This window comes from Falco biarmicus, chromosome 12, assembly GCF_023638135.1.
Source record: "Falco biarmicus isolate bFalBia1 chromosome 12, bFalBia1.pri, whole genome shotgun sequence".
Lineage (NCBI taxonomy): Eukaryota > Metazoa > Chordata > Aves > Falconiformes > Falconidae > Falco > Falco biarmicus.
This window is the reverse complement of record NC_079299.1, coordinates 7,421,619-7,443,158: the sequence shown is the minus strand read 5'-3', so window position 1 is coordinate 7,443,158 and position 21,540 is coordinate 7,421,619. Positions and strand designations below refer to the sequence as shown.

The 21,540-nt window shown below is 46.7% G+C and overlaps 1 protein-coding gene, 1 long non-coding RNA gene and 1 other non-coding gene across 3 annotated transcripts in view; 1 reads left to right on the top strand and 2 right to left on the bottom strand.

Annotated features, from left to right (window-relative positions):
• Positions 1-530, bottom strand: part of LOC130157634 (uncharacterized) — a 44,332-nt gene extending 43,802 nt beyond the window's left edge. Inside the window, exon 1 of the long non-coding RNA XR_008824961.1 lies at positions 46-530. This is a non-coding gene — a long non-coding RNA (uncharacterized LOC130157634). The remainder of the gene's footprint in view (positions 1-45) is intronic.
• A 201-nt stretch (positions 531-731) lies between these two features.
• TRNAT-UGU (transfer RNA threonine (anticodon UGU)) lies at positions 732-804 on the top strand. Its single transcript has one exon. It is a non-coding gene; the product is annotated as a tRNA-Thr (tRNA).
• Positions 805-2,501: 1,697 nt separating this feature from the next.
• HHIPL2 (HHIP like 2) lies at positions 2,502-21,037 on the bottom strand. Its single transcript, XM_056357699.1, is given in 12 exon segments — positions 2,502-3,171; positions 3,928-4,010; positions 6,919-7,000; positions 8,239-8,384; positions 8,764-8,890; positions 10,329-10,385; positions 10,388-10,644; positions 10,999-11,142; positions 11,914-12,075; positions 12,077-12,566; positions 16,307-17,882; positions 20,831-21,037. Coding segments are annotated over 11 exon segments (2,304 nt in total). The 5' UTR covers positions 16,689-17,882; positions 20,831-21,037; the 3' UTR covers positions 2,502-2,797.
• Positions 21,038-21,540: the final 503 nt, after the last annotated feature.

Below are 21,540 nucleotides of genomic sequence, written 5' to 3'. Positions count from 1 at the left end.
TTTTATTATTATTATTTCATTTTGCACAAAACTACACAGCCTTACCTCCCAAAATCTTGGACCGGCCCCCACCACAGGGAGCAGCCTGCCCCCTCCTCCACAGCACGGAGGGCACCGCTGGATGGCCGGAGAACTCGCAGCGATCCTTCCAGCAATCCCCTCACCAGCCTCCATTTGCCACCGAAACACGCAATTCTCGGTGCAGCGCCGGCTTTCTCCTCAATTTGCGGCAGGCCCCCACCCGCCGATAGGGGAAGGCCCCTCAGCTACCCCCGGCAGCGCCGGCCGGCTGGGGGGTGCCGGCTGGGATGCGGGGTCACCCCCCGCCGCGGGCAGCTGCTCCCCCGGGGAGCATTTCAGGGCCTGGCTCCGGGCCGGGGGTGCTGCCCCCGGGCAGCCCCGAGGGGCAGAGGCCCGGTGGGGCACGCCGCCCGGTGGTGAGGAAACCCGGGGGGGCTTCCGCGGCTCTGCGGGCAAGGCCCGGGTGGAGAGCTCGGCGGGTATTGCCACTGCCGGGGCCTGAGGCGCAGCCCGCGGCCTACCAAGGGGCAGGCAAGCCGGCGGGTGCCGCGCCGGGCCCGCCGGGGGACCCCGCCACGTTCGCGGAGCAAGGGGGGTGCCGAACGCCGCGGCCGGAGCGCCGCGCCCCTCAGCCCCCAGCCGGGCAGCAGCGCGGGGAGGCGGCCGGCGGAGAGGGCCAGGAGCCGTCGGCAGGGCTGGAAGTGATAGGTGGCTCCATAGCTCAGTGGTTAGAGCACTGGTCTTGTAAACCAGGGGTCGCGAGTTCGATCCTCGCTGGGGCCTTCCCGCGCTTTTGCTCCTGCGCGGTTTCTTTTTCCCGCCCGAAGCGAGCGGAGAGTGGGGCTGCGGAGCCGCCTGCGCGGGAGGGGGGCGCAGCCGCGCGGGGGGGGCTCCATGGAGGCACCGCGCTGCCGGGCGCTGCTGCTGGCGGTACGGAGACAAGCGTCACCTGAGCTTGCAAAGCGGTGCCGGGGGCTTTGGCTGCCTCCTAGGCCCAGGGCTGCAGCCCCAGGCAGGCCCCGGCTCCGCTCTGCAAAGGAACGCTGAAGATGTCTGCTGCCCCGGTGCGCTTCCACCGGGGGGAACGCAACCCCGTGGTCCCCGCTCTCCCCGTTCTCCTTGCACAGAATCCCAGAATGGTCGGGGTTGGAAGGGACCTCTGGAGATCATCTAGTCCAACCCCTGCTGAAGCAGGTTCCACAGAGTCACATCCAGGTAGATGTTTGAATGTCTCCAGAGCAGGAGACCCCACAGCCTCTCGGCAGCCTGTCCCAGTGTTCTGTCATCCTCAAGGTAACAAAGTTATTCCTTATGATCAGAAGGAACCTCCTGTGCTGCAGTCTGTGCCCGTTGCCCCTTGTCCTGTCGCTGGGCACCACTGAACAGAGCCTGGCCCCGTCCCCTTGACACTCGCCCTGAAGACATTTGTATGCAGTGATAAGATCCCCCTCGGCCTTCTCCAGGCCGAACAGCCCCAGCGCTCTCAGCCTTTCCTCAGCAGGGAGATGCTCCAGCCCCCTCATCATCTTCACAGCCCCCGCTGGACCCTCTCCAGTAGCTCCCCGTCTCCCTTGACCTGGGCAGCCCAGCACTGGGCACAGCACTGCAGGTGTGGCCTCGCCAGGCAGAGTAGGGGGGGAGGGTCACCCCCCTCGCCCTGCTGGCCACGCTGCTCCCAATGCCCCCCAGGATCCCACCGGCCTCCTTGGCCACCAGGGCACACTGCTGGCTCATGGGCAACCTGCTGCCCGCCAGCACTCCCAGGTCCTTCTCCGCAGAGCTGCCTCCCAGCAGGGCAGCCCCAGCTGTGCTGGTGCGTGGGGTTGTCCCTCCCCAGGGGCAGGACCCTACACTTGCCTTGGTTGAACTGCATCAGGTTCCTCCACCCAACTCTCCAGCCTAAACGGCAGCGCAGCCTTCTGGTCTGTCAGCCGCTCCTCCCAAATTAATTTCACAGTGTGCTCCAGGTATGAAGGGGCACCGCTACTGCCAGGCCAGCAGGACCCCACACCCCTCCAGTTCATCTGCTCCCAGGGAAGAGGCTCAGCCAGGGCGAGCTGCAGCCAGTAACCCTGCACCGGCCCTTACCTGCTGGTCAAGGGCTGCTCTCCAGGACAGAATCCAATCTACTTTCAGTTGGAAGCTAGATGATGGTTTCATCCAATTGCTCAGCTGTAACTAGGATTTTGGAGGGTTTCTTGGTTCCTGCTGCTTTGATTTTGTTCATTTTAAAGATCTGCTGAACATTTCCAGCCCTTACTGAATCCTTCGGAACACCTGCAGGTGATCCATACCTTGAAAAAATACTGCTTAAAAGAATATATATATATATAATTTCATTGTCTAAAAGACAACTACTCTTAAGATATACTTTTCACTGCATTTCAGTTGAAGAACACACAAAAAAAAAGGAAAGGTGAGGTCATCGCCATGTCTATTCCATACTCTTGGAAAAAAGACGCAAGTCCTGAAAGTTGGAGGCACTTGGATTTATTAGACAGCCATACACAACCAAATCTTACCAGTGAATGTCCTCATAACTACTTATGTCAGAAAAAGGACATCATGGCAGGATTTGCAAAGAAAGCTAATATTAGGAGGCTGGTGCTGTTGAGGTTTAATAGAACATGCATAGAGGCTGCTAGCACTGACATTAAAGGAGGCACACCTGGGAGCACTGGCATAGCAAGTCAGCTGATTCCCTTTGATTTGGCCACTATTCAAAACATTTGTTTCACCATCTTATAAGTCACTTTTTCTGGGACATCACTGAGCTTCAAAAGTGGCTGCTTAACCTGCTCTCCTCCTTCTTTCCCAGTTCTTCCTTAGCTGGTGCTGCCTTCTTTGGAAGAGGCTTCTTGGTTCTGGTTAGGTATGAGCTCTTCCTTTTTGACAAAGGTGTTGCTGGTGTAGTTCTAGAAACGTGTGCAACCTTTTCTTCCCGCTTTGGCTTGCGAGATTTAGCCTCAGCTTTGATTTTTTGCCTCTTTTTACCAGACGGAGCCGATTTCACTGTTGATGCTTTTGTTTTGGTGGGTGGGGTCTTTTTAGCTTTCTTGGAAGAAACTGGTGGGACGGCTGCAGTGGAGGTAGAAGATATTTTTGGAGGCTCGGTTGTTGAAGGTTCATTAAGCAGCTCAAGGACAGTCTCTGAGGAAAGTAATTAACATGGTTCAGCATCTCTGCTTTAAGGCAAAAGGCTAATTCAGAGATATGACTGATATAAACCCTTATTAGAGCTACAGTTAGGAAAAAGAGCTGACATTCTGAAAGAAGAACTACACATATATAAACCTCTTCTATCAAAAAAGGCGTGGGTTTCTTGGAAATAAAAGTCTGCTTAATTTTAGAAATGATGAATATATATTTAAGGAAATTAAATCCAGACAGAATGTGATGAAACCTTGCACACTTCTCTGGCAGACTTAACAATATGAATTTTTCATGCCACACTAACACCTGGAAATCCCAGACAAGATAACCTCAACTTGCTAAACACTGCTTCTAGTCAACAATAAGCCTAGCTGCATAGGATGTAGGACAGAAAAAGGCCAGGAGAAAGGAAGACTGACTCCCCTAGATTTATGGAGAGTGGATTATTTGACTCAAGGAGTGTGTCACAGAGCCAGAGACAGGTGCACAGAACTTCCCGGACAAAATCCAATGCCTGCATCAAAGCCACCAGTTCCCTTGTGATGCCCATCTACACTATTACTTGGCAACACTTACAAAAAAAATATCAGAGACTGGGATTTAAAAAAAAGCACACGTTAAATCTGATAACCTGACTTCAAGATTGCTCCTGCTCGGTGCTTTGGTTTTGAAGACTGCTAAAGATTTCAGTCACATGCCTGCAAGATGGTTGTATGTTTTGCTTGTCAGTAATATTAAATCATAACAACTTACTTGCACGTGGAACAAATGGTATCCGTTTACTCTTTGTTTTCACAGGAACAGGCTTGTATTTACACTTCCCGGGTGGAGCTCTCCTTGAAAAACAGAAAGCCATATGCAGGTATCTGAGAGATTGTTACGGAAGTTTACTTATTCCTGACGCACACATTAATCCCCCGTTGTCATTTGCCTCTGCTGGAAGAGGCATGAAAGCATTTTAGGCACCTAGAGTGTAACACAGGCAGAATTTAAGAGCCTAACTCAGGGCTGCTAGCCATAAAATCCCTGTCTGAGTAACAATAGCAGCTGGAAGGTTGCAGCTTCTCTCCTACCATCCCTCTGGTCAACTTTCTGTCATCATGCAGCGTGGATGGTCTTTATCCAACACCGATAGCTGGTTTGTTTGTGTGTGGGATGCTGACCTGCCTGCATGAACTTGTAGCCCATCACTGAATTCAAGAGTGCTGATTAGGTGTGTTCAGCTATGTGTCCTGCTGCTGGAGGCACAGCACAACGCTGTTTTCTAGAAGCCTGGTGGATGCATGGAACATCCTCATGGAAGTTTGCGTGGCCTTCAAAAGGTGCTGCTTTGGACACAAGATAGTGGTGCAGCAAGAGGGGTGAGAAAGGAAAGGAACAGGCAAAGAGGGAGGAAGCAACAACTGCAAAGAAAGTGTATACAACATGTCTCTCTCCTGCTGTTCCCTGACAGCTTCCCACAGAACAAAAGCACCTCCAAAAAAAGCACATTTTCCCTGAGGTAAAGCTGTCACATGTTAAATGACAGGAAGGGGGCGGGGGGGGGGGGGCACAAAGAGCAACAGACCTGTGTTTTCTGTTACCCACTAAGGGAACTACTGTAGGAGAAATAACAACAGGCTCTTCCAATTTGGCATGCTTGACGGCACAACACAAAGCAAAACATGACCTAAGGCATCCCATTTTGTTGTGATTAGCATTCTCCTTCAGACAGGGGTAACAGCCCAGTGCTTCCTCCAGACAAGCAAGGATTGCTAGGGTTGCTGGCATTGCTTTTGGGGGGGTTTGTGAGGCGTGGTGTGGGGTTTTTTTCTCTTCTCTCTCCTTACTTTTAAAGCACCTTCTAACACCTCTTCCTTCTGCTCCTGACTGAAGAGATTTGGTGCTGGTCCAGGCAGCGGCATCCAAGCCCCTCTGCTGTCTCCAAGAGCACTGATGGAGTGGCAAGCTGACGCGGGGACACGGGGTACTGCTGCCATCAGGTTTCCTGGGAGGTTCCTAGGGAACTTTTAGTTGCCATCAGGTCAATGGCAGGGCCTTGCCAACATTCTGAAGCAGGAATTTGTGTGGCTTGGTGCCCTTGCCAGCGTGCTTGCTGAATTGCAGGCAAGGAGCAGGGAGCATCTGGGCTGGACAGACTGAGACTGTAACCATCAGAGGAGCCACCGCTCACAACGAGACAGAAACAGAAGAATCCCATAAACAGCATTAAAATGCAAAGGAGAAAGGAAAAACCTCCACCCAGTCAGGAGGCCAGAGTACAACCCAGGATCTGGAGGTGTCAGGACTTTCTGCTCCAGGACCAAGCAAACAGCCTCCAGAGGAGCAGTCAGTGCTTTGCACACCTTGGACAAGCTTGCAAAGAAAGCACTCAAGCAAACAGACAAGGGCAAAGCTGAGCAGAGCAGCATCTGGGCTAAGGGAACCAGAAAATGCAAGAATAAATTCCAAGGAGTCAAGGGAATTAGTGCCTGGTCCTGTTCTACAAGTGATGGATATGAAGCTCCAAAAGCACAGAGAACAGCTGGCTTCTTTCCAGAAAGCCCTTCTGAGCAGTGAAACCATTGCACTCCTGGCAGGGGCTTGCTGTACCCCACGGAGGCATCATACCATGGTGCATTAATGCACACCAGTCCTCAGGCAGGCAGCCTCCTGGAAAGGCTCCCGCAGGCTGCTTGCGAAACAGTAAGCTGTATTTCTCCCTTTACAGTGGGAAAAAGGAGAGGATTTGTCATCCTGATAGTCTTCATGGCACTTTAAGGAGTGGCATAGGGACTGCAGGGCTATTTTTTGTGAAATAAAGCATGCTCAAGCTCTCAATATTTATGCTAGCTCACAAATTACTATTTTTTTAAAAGATGAAAATGTTACATTTTGGTCAGTCACAGTTAATGCAGTTCAAAAGCTTCCTGACAGACAATAAGCTGTTAAAGGCAGGAGTCCCCTCAAGTAGTTACAGCAAGTAAAGGACTCAAGTTCCTATTCCCATCACCTTGGTACAGTTTAACTATCTAGCTTTGAATTTCACTTCCTAAAAAACCATAATTCATTTTCTTCATTTTGTTAAGCGTCTGAGATCTCAGCAACAGCACGGACACATTAGTACTGTATATACTTTACAGGGTGATTTGAAAGTCATTTAACGCTTCTTAGCAAGATCCAAAAGCTTGGGAGGGGAAGAAATTACATAAGCATGCTTATTATTGTAAAAACAGACTTTAGCAGGGATAATTGCTCAATGGGGAAAAAAATTTTGCTTGGAAAAACTTAGGTTCAGGCTCCAATTAGTATTTGAACACCGCATGAACCACCAGGTCTCACTCTTCTTTGTAAAGAAAACTAAACTGTGGACTTCATTTTATTTATTTATATGAAAGTGCATCGCAGATATTTGATGTCATGACCCTCAAGGATGCGGACTGTCATTTTTAAAAGACCACTGCATTATACTTCAGATATGCAGCTAAGGAGACATTATTTTAATCCTTACTGCTCCAGACCTTTCAGGTATCTGAACTCTGTTTATTTCTGGGTGTGTAAACATGATGACTGAGGAATAACTTTGCTAAAACTGATTAAAGTTGCACCAAATATATGGTGGGTGAACAAAAAACGAAGACTGGATGTGGAGCTCAGCGAGGTCATGTATCAGTAGTACTTGGTATTCTTTCTACTGTGATAGCTGGAGGGTGTATGGCAATGATAGAAGAACTTGGCATGGACAAAACTTCTTTAATTACTAACCTTGCAGGATCAATAAACTTGTAGAGCGATCCATGTGGTGCATAGGCACTGGGATAAGAAGTAGACATAAAATACAGCTCACCTAAATGGAAGTGAAAAAAGAAAAATGGTCTCAGGTTCAAGTGTCCAAGCTGAATCCCAGTTCTCCATTTCCCTCCCTTTCCTGGCTCTTCACTAATTCATGTGATTAGAAAAGAAACCCCCTTCAGTCACTCCCTTAGCTGTGTCTGACTTCCAAGAAGCGGGCTTTGGTCTCACCCTGGCCTGTGCAGGGAGGCTCCCAGAACCCCAAATGATCTCTTGGTTGCAGCAGGGTTCCACACAGAACCAGCACCTCTCAATCAAGCACAGTGCCTGAGCAGGACCTTCATTACCTCATGTCAGCAGCTCTCCCAAAGTTACTTTCCTCTGTATAAATATGTAATTTTTAAACCTGTTTGTACCAAAGCAGCAGCCAGAAGCTACAAACAGAGGGGAAGAACACACAGCAAATATTTAGCCAGCTTCAGAGTCTTACCAAAAAACCCCAACCAAAACCAGTAAGAACTAAATTAGCTAATCCATGGAAGACAGAACCTTCTTATCCCTGTACAGTTGCTGAGAAGAGCAACTACTCGTCGTGCATTCCCTTCAACACCTACTGGCACAATATCCAGGCAAATCATATTATCTTGCAAAAGAGGCAAAACTGTTGTTTTTTAAATTACATGATTACATGTCTTTTAAATTACATGATGACACCATATTGGTTTCTAGAACAACCAATAAAAGAGACATGTAACATCCATTCACTCCATATGTTGTTAGAACAGTTAAAAATTGTACCTATTTCACAAAGCCTGCATCTCCTTGCATCTTTGACAGAACAGACTAGCCAGATGTTCTAGGATCTTTTAATTACAAGCAAATCTCTTTTCTGCTGAATTGTGAAGCATCAGAGTTCAGTAAAGCACATCATGTTCTCAAAAAACTTGCAGCCACGTTTTACATTACACAGCGCTCTGTCAGAAACAAAATGACAGAGAAAGGCTGAAACAAACAGGAGTTCAAACTTCTTACAGAACTTGGAGTATTCAGACTGAAAGTTCACATGAGGATCTGTCTCCTGAGCTCTCCATCAAGCCGATCTCCGATAGCCTCCCAGGGCAGGAGACCTCTCGGAACCACATACTAACCCCACCTGCTGTGCTGAGATAGCCACAAGCCTGTTTTGCAGTGCCTGCTCTCTAGTAACATGTGAGGAGCAACGTAACTTTACACATTTGCCCTGCAATACAGAACTGACAGTACAGTTTCCAATATGGCTAGCACGATACCTACCTGCTTCATCCTCAGCAAATGAGATGATGAATTTGCTGTAAGAACTGATCATTCCAGGGAAAGCACAAGCTCTTGTGCTGCCAATGCAGATATCTTGCTTCTTCCACTTACTTGTCTTCTCATCTTCCCGCAAAGCCATAAGTTGACTACATGAAAAATAAAACCTTATGTTTTATGTTTCCATTATCAAGATTAGTTCCTGTCAAAATCATGCATCACTAAAAAAAAAAAAAAAAAAAGTCAGTGGAGACCCTGACTGTTGACGGGCTTTAATGGTTGTCTTTTGGAAAAACAGACCTGAACAGAAGCAAACCTATCCTAAGGTTTCTAAATTGGAGGAAAGTTAGATTCCAACCAAAATGTTGCTATAATAGTCAAACAGAGAGCTTCATCTAATAGGCAGACGCCTGAGATTCTCATTTACTGCAGCTCAAAAGGTTTTGGGTTGTTCCAAAATGCTTATTTGCCCTGGTAAGGCAAATGTGGGTACAAAATGGGAGTTGTAGAGAAAATAATTAGTCTCACCCGTTCATGAAATCACCAAAAATATAAAGGCCATTCAAACTGGGCGATTCACATCCTCTGTATACATAACCTCCAGTAACTGACTTCCCCACGTTGCGGCCATATGCAAATATCGGAAGGATGTCATCTGTTAAACACAGAGGAATAAAAAGTAAGAAAAGTTACATCCAGAGAGCATCAAAAAGCAATCGCTCAGTGACACCGATGTGCACAAAGGTTACTAGAAGGACCAGTAACCGTTGAACAAACAGTGTAGTTAAATTTCAGTCATTTGCTCCAGGACTGAGCAGACCCAGGGGCTCTAAGGAGCTCTCTGTGTAGTTGCTTATCAAGACTTAGTAATGATGAGCTTCAATAACACACAGGACCAAGACTGCCTGCATCAAGCAAGCAATGCAGAAAGGTAACAGCCTGCAGGAAGTATTATCTTACAGGTGTGTGATTGCACCAGTCATTTTAGCAGGGACAGTCTTTACAAATTCCAGTATTTTTTTTAAGAAGGTAATAAGATCAAACAATTGCAAGTTAACTCAATAGCTTCATAGGTTTGCTGACAGCCTCAGCACAGAACATGGATAAGTGTGCTACCTCCTTTTTATGTCACGAGACATGAAATAAAGGCTTTGCCTCTGTCAATGTTAAAATTGAATTCAGCCCTTTCTCAGGTTGAATATGAGATCCCACAAAATTTTAGTCTTGTCCTCATTTTTCTTCCCCTGGATCAAGTAGCTTGTCCTTAATGATGTGGATAAAAATCATAAAAGTATTCATTTAAAAAAATAAAGATTAACGGCAAAATCTAATCCAGTTTTGTCAGTTGAGACTGGGCTAGCAAAAAAACCAACCAAACAAAAAAACTTGAGTGCCATGTTGGTACCAGCATAGCAGAGGAGAAATGTTGATAACACATATTGTACACTTGCCCGCTCACACAAATGTTTCAGAAACACCTACATGAGCTTGAGACCAAGTGTGTTCTTCCAACAGCTTAAGAAACATTATAATAATACCAAGTTCTTCTGCCATGCTTTCCAGAGAGCTTTAAGATGACTACCGATATCTACTCTTTCTTCAAGGCAGCAAGTGAGTTTGTCCATCACACCCACAGTCAGACCCAGAGCACGGTTTTTGGGTGTTCTGCTGCAGCACCCTACTTGCTAGGGCACACCGCCTGCACCACAGGATTTGTTTCAGGATCTCAGCATCAGCTTGGTCCACTCTCCTCAGCCAGAGCTCAGAGCTTCTGAAGAAAACATGGTATTGCTTTTCTACTTAAACCACAACCCATTGCCTTCCTGACTTCACTGGGAAAGCTCTGTCTGTCTGCAAAAGGCACAGGCTTTGGCCCTAAACAGCTTGTCCGGTGCAGCGTATGGCAGGGAATTCCCTGAATAAGCAGGGCAGCATTTCATACCAATGCTGCAGGGCTGGGGAGAAGGGATTTCAATTCTTAAGTAAACAATCTCCATTTAACACTGGATTATTTAGCTTCACTGGAAAAATGGTGCTATAGTCCACTAAACATACACATATAATAAAGAATCTTCTGCAAGAAACTTCCTTACCCAAAGAGGAATTGTGGCAAAGCTTTGTGTCATAGCATTCAAATCCTTCCTTTGCTCTCCTTTAACAATGATGTCGATTTCTTCAAACCTGTTCTGCCCGACGTCCCCACAGAAGATCCTCCCTCTTCCCTTTTCCGTGACAGGGTCCCCTCTGTCAACTGCACAGCGCCACATATTCCTGACCCCATAAGCATAAACCTCAGGGCGGGCCTTGGGATCAGACACAAACGGATTATCAGGAGGGATGCGATAAGGCTTTCCATCAGGGCTTTTTCCATCCACATCAATCCTTAAGACTTTCCCCAACAAAGTACTCCTAAAGAGAACAATAGAAAAAGAAACCCCAGCATGAGAAGCAACTGAAAACACAAAGAATTCTCTTCTTCCCCCTTTACAAAGGAAAAGTTACCTGTCCAAAAGAGATAAACCAGTGGCTGATATGTCTTACAACCTGCTCAAGTCACAGAAGACTCTCCCCTCTCTAAACAACTTGGGTTTCCTCAGCTCCCAAAGCATGAAATTTTGATTTTTGGAATACTGCATTGAACAGACTTGCAAATACACAAGCACTTTCGGGAAGCACTCTTACTTTATTCTTCCTCATTGTCTTACTTCCAAACCTTATGTCTCTGTGAACAAGCTGAAAGCTTTCACCTGCCGTCCTACTTACTTGTTTTGAGCATTCCCAAGTTTTCCAAAAGGGTCTCCAGCCTTCCCTCCACCCCCAGTGAATAGGTACATGTAGCCATCCACACTGAAGAGCAGCTGCCCGCCATTATGATTTGCAGCTGGTTCCTCAAGCTCCAGAAGATTCCTTAAAACACAAACAAACAAACAGAGAAAGCAATAATGTATGTGGCTACTGGGAAGGACTGAACGTCCGTTAGGCTGCAGAAACATTGCATCACTCCTACAGAAGAAAGCAAGATTTCCCAGCTGTATAGACCTGTGGGTTTTGTCAAATACAGTTCTGAGTCACATCGTGTTGCCTGCAAGTGCAGCATAAGGCTGTCGCCTACCATTCATCTGCAGGGAGGGAACCCTTGCTGCCCTTTAGGCTTTGATTGTGGCAGGTGGGTTCTGCTTTTCTTATATGAAAAGCAGTTGGTGAATCGGAGCACTTCAGAACAATCTTATGGTGATTGAAAAAAGCTAGAGAAATGTAAGTCTGGTATTAACAAATTCTTCTCCATAAATGAGAATGAACTTTATCTCAGCTGAGGGATGGGGCAGGTACACACATGTAAGATAAAATTAACGTATAGTACTGTAGTGAAGCATGCTTGCTCTCTACGAGACATAACACTTCTAGCACAGATGTTAATTCCACAATAGGCTTAAGGCTATTACCGCTCTTTAGAGTGCAAGATGGGGAGAGATGATGACCCGGAAGCCTAGATCCTGGGTCGTTTTTCAGGGTTTTTTCTAGTTTGCTATGTGACCCTGAGCCAAGCCATTTCTGACAGCTTCATGGCAGCCAAGTCACACACCTAATCAGAGTGACCGGGAACGTGCAGGTTCTGCAAGGGGGAAGGACAAGGGCACAGAAATCATTTCTCGTCATGGCATTCAACATGAACTGTACCTTTCTGAGCATGGATCAGCTCTGTTGGCATCAGATGCCAAAACCTTCAATTCACTGATCCTGATCTTTTTCACTTGGTTCTCATCCATGTACGAGTAATAGATATAAAATTTCCCATTGTACTTGTGCTTGGGGTGGAAAGCCATCCCCAGAAAGCCTCTCATCTTCTCTCCACGACGTAGCCAGCACTATATTCTTAATATCCAGAAAGGGCTCCTCCAGCCAGCTGCCATCAGGGAGGTAGACCCAGATCACTCCCACTTGCTCAGCTATGAACACGCGGTGGGTATGGTCATTCGCATGCACCATGAGCACCGGGTTCCACAGGCCGTTGGCAACCTCAGTCAGACAGAGCTGGAGGCAGCCTTTGCGGTCCTCCACCACCGAGCCCAGGTTGTGGTTGAGGGCTGTGTTCTTCAGAACATTGGGGAAGCAGTAGTCCTCATCGTGTAGATGAATGAGGTTGCAAAAGCGTGTCTTGTTTGTCTCGCAGCAATCTTGGATGCGCTTATCACTTGTCAGCAGGCTGATGGCAGAGTGGCAGTTAAAATGAAACTCAGAGCAGTAGTCAAAACAAAGTCCTGGGAAGCTTCTTAGAGGCGTCCGAGGGTTTTCTGCATCATAGAGATGTGCAGCATATGGAGAACATTCCTAGAAAGTAAAAGAAACTAAGTACATGGCTGTGTACGCACATCCAGGAGAAACCAAGACACCTTCATGAAAGCAAACTGATTAATAACATGAAAAATTAGTAAGGCAGAGTACATGGTGAGCCATCTTTGAAGTGGAGTAGTAAAAAGTCACTCAGAATATGGTCAAAGAGGATTTTGAGGTCAGCAGTAGTCTCCTTTACCAAAGCACAACTGGCTGCACCTACATTACTCCCAACGGAGGTATATCTATGGAGGCTGTGAATTCTCCACTACTACAAGGTTTTAAGGAAGTGACAGGGAATTTCTCCTTGCAATCTAGTCTTACTTTTGCTTTTAGAAATTTAGTCTCCCCTGCTAGATTTTAAACTAGGTACTTTGTAACCTGTGCTTAACAGACACAGAATAATTTAACTCCACTACTGCAGCAACCCTTTGCACCATGGAGAACGTTAACCTTTGTACTCCAGACCAGCAGTCCCAAATCTGGACACATCTTTCACATCAGCTGGCATCACTGCCTTTTCCAGGTATATTTAAGATTTTACTTTATTAAGCCACTTAAGCCCATACCTAGGTCTAATCAAGTGTTAGGAAAGAAAGAAAAAAAAAAAATGGGTACAGGTTCACCTGCACCTTCAACACTGTGTGCAGCTCTGATCCCCCTTCCCAAAAGCAACTTAGGGGAGCAAATCCACAAGGACAGTAAAAGGACAGCGAATAGTCACAAGGACAGTCAAAGATACAGAACAGCTAGGTAAGGTAGGACTGAGCAGTCTTGCAGAGAGGCGATCAGAGTAGGGTAACAGCCAGAGAGAGGTCTGTAAATATCACAAGTGACCAGAAGCTGGATGTGGCTCACTTTCCCCCAGAAGAAAAATGAGGGGCCATCACATAAAGCTAATATGAGCCAGGTTAAAAAAGGAGGTGAAACTCTGCTAGAAGAATTTGTAGGTGCTAAAGATGTGCATTGGTTAAATATATAGGGTAAATTAACCTTTGGTCTGATGCTGTGCAACTTTGATGATGTTCTTGCATGCATAGTATCACTGAGACTATAGTTGAGATTTAAAACCAACTCAAATAAGTAAATATAATCTTATGCAATTTGTGTAGCTACCACTGACCCTATATGTGATCGTCAGGAAAAAAATATACTGCAGGCAACATTTTCAAGTGTTATGTATCTAAAACTATATCCCTTCAAATATCATTAGGTTTTTAGCTGTGCAAAATATAGGTTAAATACTGAAAATCAGGCACTGTATTTGAATTTCTACTTGAATTTAAACTCCTTCTCTTGCAAGGATTCTGGGTCAGAACTTCCACCAAATATTTCCATTTAAATCCCACCTCTATTTTAATCACCACAAAGATGCAGAAGTCAAAACAGAAGCAGCTAAATTCTGCAGAAAGATTATTGTACTGGTTTTCATGCCAAAAGTCTGAAACAGTCTATCCAGAGTTTTTATTAGGCACATACGTAGGAAGGTAATTATATAGACGGTCAAAGAATGAAGAACTACTACATTAGTAGTACATTAGTATTTTTTCCGCCTCATTAAACAAGTTTGCTTCCTTAAAGTTCCTTAAAAAAACCTGGGACAGTTACACAAGCACTGACTTTTTTGTATGTGTGCAAGTAGCAGCCTTTGCAGGACATTTAACGTGAAGGCTACAGACCTTCACTCCAAACTCAGCATAGCAAACTCTCCCCTTTGCTCACAGAAGAATCCGAGGTCTTTTGGCCATACTAAGAACATACAGGCAAGACTTGTAAAGCCCTTTCAACTCTTGGATGGCACAGTTAAGTTTCTCACTTTTCACTGCTGCCATCTGGTTATTAAGCTGCACAGTAAGAGCTAGTTTCTGTTGCTTACGCATCCCATCTGTAAGGAAGCACTTCTCTCCCCACATCAGGAGTCCCCAGCCTGCAGAGGAGGGCCACTTCACCCAAGCCTGGGCCTGTCCCTGCAGCCTGACCACCCCCCGGATGACAGAACCACGCAACTTTTGCCATGTTTAAGGACTTCCCAGAACGAGGAAGGGCACCATAAGGCTCTGAGTGCCATCACCAAAAGCCAAAGCTTCAGGTAAGTGTCTTTGTGTTCTCACCTTCTTGAAGGTGCAGGCATTCAACAAGACTTGGCTGGCATGTTCCTCCCCTGATGCTACTGAGTCCATTAACCATTGCTCACCCTTCCACTTTCACCAGTATACACTCGCACACCCCTGAATATGTTGAATTTCTGGTTATATCATAGTATTCACAGAACATGGTGCTGATCTCAAGTGACTTGAAGACAAGGAGAGGTGACAGCCTGATAAGGCGTCACCAAGGAAAGGTGAGGGAGAGTAGGCAGAGCCTAACCTGTGCTGCATTTTGAATCCCGGGAAGCTCCCTCGTTCCCACCAACATGCAGCTGCAGCTGTCTCACTGCTCTGTTGTTCACAAGTCACTTGCAGTCTAAAGCTCCTCACAGTTCTGTCCAGAAGTGATTACTTCATTAACACCTTTGAAAACATTTTTAATTTCTCTCCATAAGTGGGAACAGAGTCCAGCTCCCAGACCAGCAATCTGAGAATCACAAAATCCCAGAACGGTCGGGGTCGGAAGGGACCTCTGGAGATCATCTAGTCCAACCCCCTGATGAAGCAGGTTCCCCTTGAGCAGGTTGCACAGAAATCAAAAATAGTGATTTTATAGTGGTTTTTCTACCTGCAACATGTAGAAAAATCTTCCTAACACTGATATTGGTCGTTCTGCTAGAACCTGTAACATATCTTTTACTGGTTTAGCAACTGTAGACAAACAACCCTGATGCTAACTTTTTTCAGCCCTGATGCTGAAAGAGTGTTGTTCCCCCCACCCCAAGGAGATGCCAGAACCTTGCCAGCATCCAAAAATGGGTGGAAACATTTTGGTACACAGATGGTATTCTAGGGCTAAGGAAATAGTAAGTAGAAGAGGTTTATACATTCTTAGTAAGACTTGACGTGTCTTTTGGCAGCTTTTTGTTTCGGCCAGCAGTAGATCCAGCTTTGCATGACTAAGTTATTGAAAAGCCACATCAGTCCTGCCCTCTAATTACAGGGAGGCAGAGGAGCTCAGTCAGGAAAAACCATGCCTTGGGTCTTTTCTCACTGCACAATGCCTGTTTCTGTGAGCCAGGTGGATGGTGGGGAGGCAGCACTGATGAAAATGCAGTGACTGAAGCCTCGGGACCTTGCAGCAGCTGTGTGAAACCACTGCTTATTACATTTTGTTCTACTTTAACAACCACACCATTTGGAGCATCCTCAGCAGGAACACAATCAAAATGCATCCTTCATGCAGCCCAGGGATCCAGACACTTTCCCTGATAATTCCCATATCATTTGATACTCCAGAGATTGTAATCCAGCATCTAGTAGCTGCAAGCAGAAAACAAATATTGACCTGTAACTCTACCCTTCATTATGAGAAAATGAGCAGAGCAGCAGGATTCCCATCACCATCCACATTGGACAGTGCTTTCATAAATAATTATTGCTAGGCAATGTCACTGCATATTGCCAGGTACCACAACGTGACGCACCTTACACAAAGCACATGCCAAGAATTAGGTACCATCACCCTGTCAGTCCACTTTCCCCCTGCTCCCACACCTCTTTCCACAGCAACACAGCTTGCTATAAGAGACTATCAGAACCTCAGCTGACTACCAATTCAGTCCCAAGTGTACTATTTTTCTGCCTTATCTGACATAAGATATCTTTGATATACGTTCCACACAGCTTATTTTCCCAGGGATCAATATAATCCATGATGTCCCAGTATTTTGCTGCAATGGTGTTGTCTCTCTCCTGGTCACAGCAGCCAAAATCTCCATAGGCAGAGCAGAATTCCAAGTGAAAAGAGGGCTGGAAAGGTGGCCCATAATCCAGACACTGAGGATGCCCCAACAAACTGTCTATCAGGCACAACAAGGAGAGGCAAAGACAGACATGTGGGCAAGAAAAGGAAATTCCAGAGCTGCTGCTGCTCCTTCCAGTGCACGGCCAAAAATTCACTTCTGTCGGTGTAGGTTTCTTGAGGTCAGATGTATAGAAATTCTGGACTCCTTCATAGTATGGCTCATTCATCCTCCCTGTTTTATTAATTGCCAGCCACAGAGCTCAGCATTTACTCAGGTTTGCTTACATTCTCTCTCTCTCTCTTTTCCTCTCTGAAATCTACTTGGCAGGAGAGGAAACGCTCCAGCCTGTCTCTTTGGCATTTCACACGTCACATAGCTGAACCCTCGTCTCTGGACACTTCTCATGCCCCTAGAAGCACTCACAAATCTAATCCCTACATCTTAGTTTAAATTGGCTGAGAAATCCTTCACCATGAAATATGAACAACATAAAAATATGAAATATGATACCAAATCAAGAACCTGATAATCTCTCCCCATTTACAAAACACAATTGAATAATTTTCAATTTCTAACTACCGTTTTACTCAGCTCCTAAAATATACTAAACTTGGCTGTGATTTCATAAACACCAAACAGGGGTCATAAAATACAACCAAACTAACTATTGGTACAATTTCAGGACAAAAAGTTTTACAGAGCTCTTGCTGATACCCACAGATCCAGGCATACATTCAGGGTTAAAACAAGAAGAAATTCAGAAAGAGTGAAGGAGAAAACACACATTTAAGGCACCAGCACAACCTGAAGCCAACTGTGATGTTCTGTGGTAACATTGTACTTCAGCTAATTGATTTTAGTGGGTTTGATCCCAGCCAATGTTAAACCGATTTGAAGATGAAAGAGATTTTTGTCTACTTTCCCCTCTGGTGAAGAACGCATGAGCAAACCCTCCAGTTAGTGAAGTACAGCATCAGTTGGGTGTGCAGGTGCACCGTCTTCGTACACATTGTACTCAGTCTGTGTTTCCGAGAACGACACTTCCCTACCTCCGCTCTTCCACGAGCGGACCGAGAACACACGTTGATCACAACCAAGCTGCTTTACCCCTACACCAAAAAGAAACATACCCTTTCACGTGCACATCGCTACTCGTACCGCGACAAACCCACACGCACCCAGAGCGCTCCTCAGCGCTGTGCTGCATGCATCACAAAGCACGAGTTCAAGGTCTGCAGCACACCAAGAGCCTAACGAATGCAACTAAGAGGAGTAAGTTGTGCTTTACCTTGCAGCTGCAGGAGCCATCAGCCAGTCCCAATGCTGTTAGGGAGAGGCTTTAGCATGCACCCGCTCACTAGACATTTCCATACAACAGAGCTCATTAGGGAGCAAGGCTTTGTGAACTGTTCTATTGCTTCTGAAACATGAATGAGGAACAAAGCAATTAAAACCAAAAAAAAGCGCAATTAGATCTCTCTCCTTCCTAGAGATCTGAGGAGAATCTATTACAGCCAACACACAGATATCCTTTGTGGTGTTTCTAGTAGCTTCCTACTTACTGCTTTACCTCTGTGGGACACAGGCAGCAGGTGGGAAAAAGGAAGCTGCTGGAAGAACCTCATATATAGGGACACCTCCACTCATCCAAAACTTTTCCCCCTCCACCCACACATCATTTACTCCCAGGATCTATCTGTACATAGCTCATGTAGAAGCCAAAGCTTCCAGTCCTAGTTTCTCAATACAACTGCCAGCATAACACGACAGCTGAGAATACTCTGTGATTATGGATCTCCTCAGCCTTTATTGGGAAACAGTTGTTTTGAAAAGCCTCTGGATTTTTAACCTTCACCTGTTTTGCTGTGGCTTTGACTCGTGGCACCTTGACTATCCAGCAGCCTGCCAACAACGCTCCTGCTTAGACCTCAATGAACTGGAAACACACCAACTACAAGATTCAGCACTGTTATGAGATAAAGCATTTTAAATCCAAGTATTTAAAACTGCTGAAGTATCAGCTTATCTCATTTATTGCTCTCATACATTGCAGACAATCACTGAAATTAAGGCATTACTTTGGTGTCCCCTGGCAATTATCTTATTTTGAAACAATAACAAACATCAAGGATAAGTGAGGGTGTTTGCATACTGTTCATTTGTAACTACAGTCTATGAGCTCCCTATGCTTTTAATTCCTTTAGCATTTATGAGCTCTTTGGGGTAGCTAACATTATCTACCATTAAAGGAACTTTTAATGCCTCTCTCCTTTTCCTAGGGACAGATGCAGACAAAAACCCAGAATATTTACTCATGTGCAGAACTGCACTACCTAGTTACTGGATACTGCAGACCAGGAGGCAAGAACACTCCTGCTGCCCTCTCACAAGGGCAGAAAAGCTAGAATAGCTTCACTCACATTCAGGCAAGGAGACAACACAACCTCCCAGAGAGCTTACTGCTCACCCTACCCAAGGACTCCTTGCAGTGGGCAGTCTGGTTTTTTTGGCCAGCACACCACCTCCAGACATTCTCTAAATGCAACAACACAAGACCGAGCAGAACTTTCCATTTACTATTGCAGATAAGAACTCAAATTACAGAAAACCCTGAAGAACTGCAAATTCAGTACAGAACACTGTACTGAATTCAATCCTCTGCTTCTGCAGGAACTACTCCAAGGTAAGGTATGCGCTTGTTTAGTGCTGACAACAGGCTTACGCTGCTCTGAAAGCCAAGGCAAGCCCTGCCGAAGTTTCCAGAATGAGGGAGTTGCTCAGAATACAGAGAACCTGGTGGGCAAAAGGCAGGGGGTATGTATGCACAGGGTCGACATGCTTTAAAAAGCAGCTGACATTTCATTAGCTTGCTTTTCTTGAACTTCAGTAAAAACAGGAAACACAGGAAAAAGCACAAGCAGTGGCATCAGAAACATAAACAACAAGGAAAGCAGAGGGTAAAGCTGAAGTGATTTGCAATTTTGAGTCAGCATTATGTTAGATTTTAATATTGAAAATAGCAGAACAAGAAGTGGGATAACAGAGGGACAACAGACACTGGGTCTGCACAAAAAACATGGATTCCCTGAACAAGGGAGAACAAGGAGAACAGCAAAGAAAAATGTGCTATTTGTTTCATGGAAAAAAACTTGTCACAGGAGTTTTGCACACAGGATGAGGACAGTTCACAAAAAACCCAAACCTAGAGCACGGAATTCAGAGCCAAAGTAGAATATTCCAATCCACTAGGAGTTACCGTATTTAAAATACAACACACAGGCTTGAAAGTAACAGTACAAACTGAATCATTTCCACAGGAAATTTCACTCAGGGCTTGTGGTCTGCAGGTTTGTCTCAGGTGTAACTACTATGGTGTCAGGAAATAACAAGCTTCTTCCAGGACATGAAAGAACAATGCTTGAGAGAGTTACGTGAAAGCTGGGACTGTGCTGCTTTTCTACTTGCTGACTGCAGCATGGTGCTTCTAGCACCAGGAGAGAACATGACCCCTGGCAGCAATCCTGCTTCCAGAAGTGACTGGAGAAAGCTGAGAGCACAAGGGATTAACAGTTTCAAAGACATCAAGCTCCTCTTTGTCCTGTCATTCCCCTTACCTCCAGCCCAATCTCTGCTGCTTTGTTTCACGCTTCTTCCTCAACAGATGGTTTCTCAGATGCTGCAAGGCATACACATCTCCCACAGGCAGCTAAGGGGACAGAAGGGAAATTATACGGGAGCTCTCAACAAGCCCCTGCCCTAGAATTCAATTTTCATACTACTTGTGTTAGGTTACATGGTAAAAACTTCTCTGCGTGCCCACAAAGGAACACAGAGACACCATGGAAGGGGGAAGCCCAAATTTCTGGGGGATCAGGCCCAGCCAGCCCGGGGTTAGGCCAGGCAGGTCCCTGACAGACCTGACCTGCTCCTGTGGCATAATGACCTGCCCGGCGGGGGCAGGGAGACTGCGGGCATGCACAAGCAGGGCATGAAGCGCATGGAGCCACATCCCACTGGCACCGGGCACCAGGGTGTCCCCAGGGCTCACTGGCTGCCCCCGGCGTGCCCGGGGGGCTGCGAAGGCCAGCAGCGCATGGGTGGCTAGTGTCAGAGCCAGCGTGGCCAGCAGGCCCGGGGCAGCGGTCGTGCCCCCATGCCCGGCACCGGTGCGGCCGCCCCTCGAACGCTGGGCTCGGTGCTGGGCCCCTCACGGCCAGAGGGACGCTGAGGGGCTGGAGCGCGGCCAGAGCCGGGCAGGGGCTGGGGAAGGGGCTGGGGCACAATCCTGTGGGGAGCGGCGGGGGGAGCTGGGGGTGCTCAGCCTGGAGAGGAGGGGGCTCGGGGGGGCTGATGGCTCTCCACAGCTACCTGACACGAGAGGCTGTAGCGAGGCGGGGGTCAGTCTCTTCTCCCAGGTAACAGGCTACAGGACAAGAGGGAACGGCCTCAAGTTGCGCCAGGGGAGGCGTAGGTTGGATATTAGGAAAAATTTCTTCATCCAAAGGGTGGTCAGGCATTGGAACAGGCTGCCCAGGGACACGGTAGAACCGCCACCCCTGGAAGTGTTCAAAAAACATGTTTTAGTGGTGGACTTGGCAGTCCTGGGTTAACAGTTAGTCTTTATGATCTTAAAGGTCTTTTCCACCCTAAATGATTCTATGATCCTCCAATACCCTGCCGGGATGCTCCCAGGCCCACACAGGAGTCACCAGCCCATCACAGGCCCACCCACCCGTGCAAGCCCAGAGGAGCAGGGGGCACAGCGGCAGGCAGGAAGCCCAGGGAAGGGCCCCCCTGGCTGGCTGCCTGCCAGGGCTGTCCCAGCACAGCTTTAGCCCCACTGCCCTGGCATGAAACCCATCAAGACAGTCACTGGGAGCAACAATCTGGATCACCTTTCAGACTAAGAAGTTCTGCTTCCCAGGGCTGTGGGATACCTTATGGGATGCTGAAGAAGAACATTTTGAAACTTCATAACCTAAATTAAATTAGTCAAAACCCAGTTGGAAATCTCCAACAAAAAAAACCAAACCCTGACTATTACAGAACGAGGCAGCAGCATTCTTCAGGAATCAGAA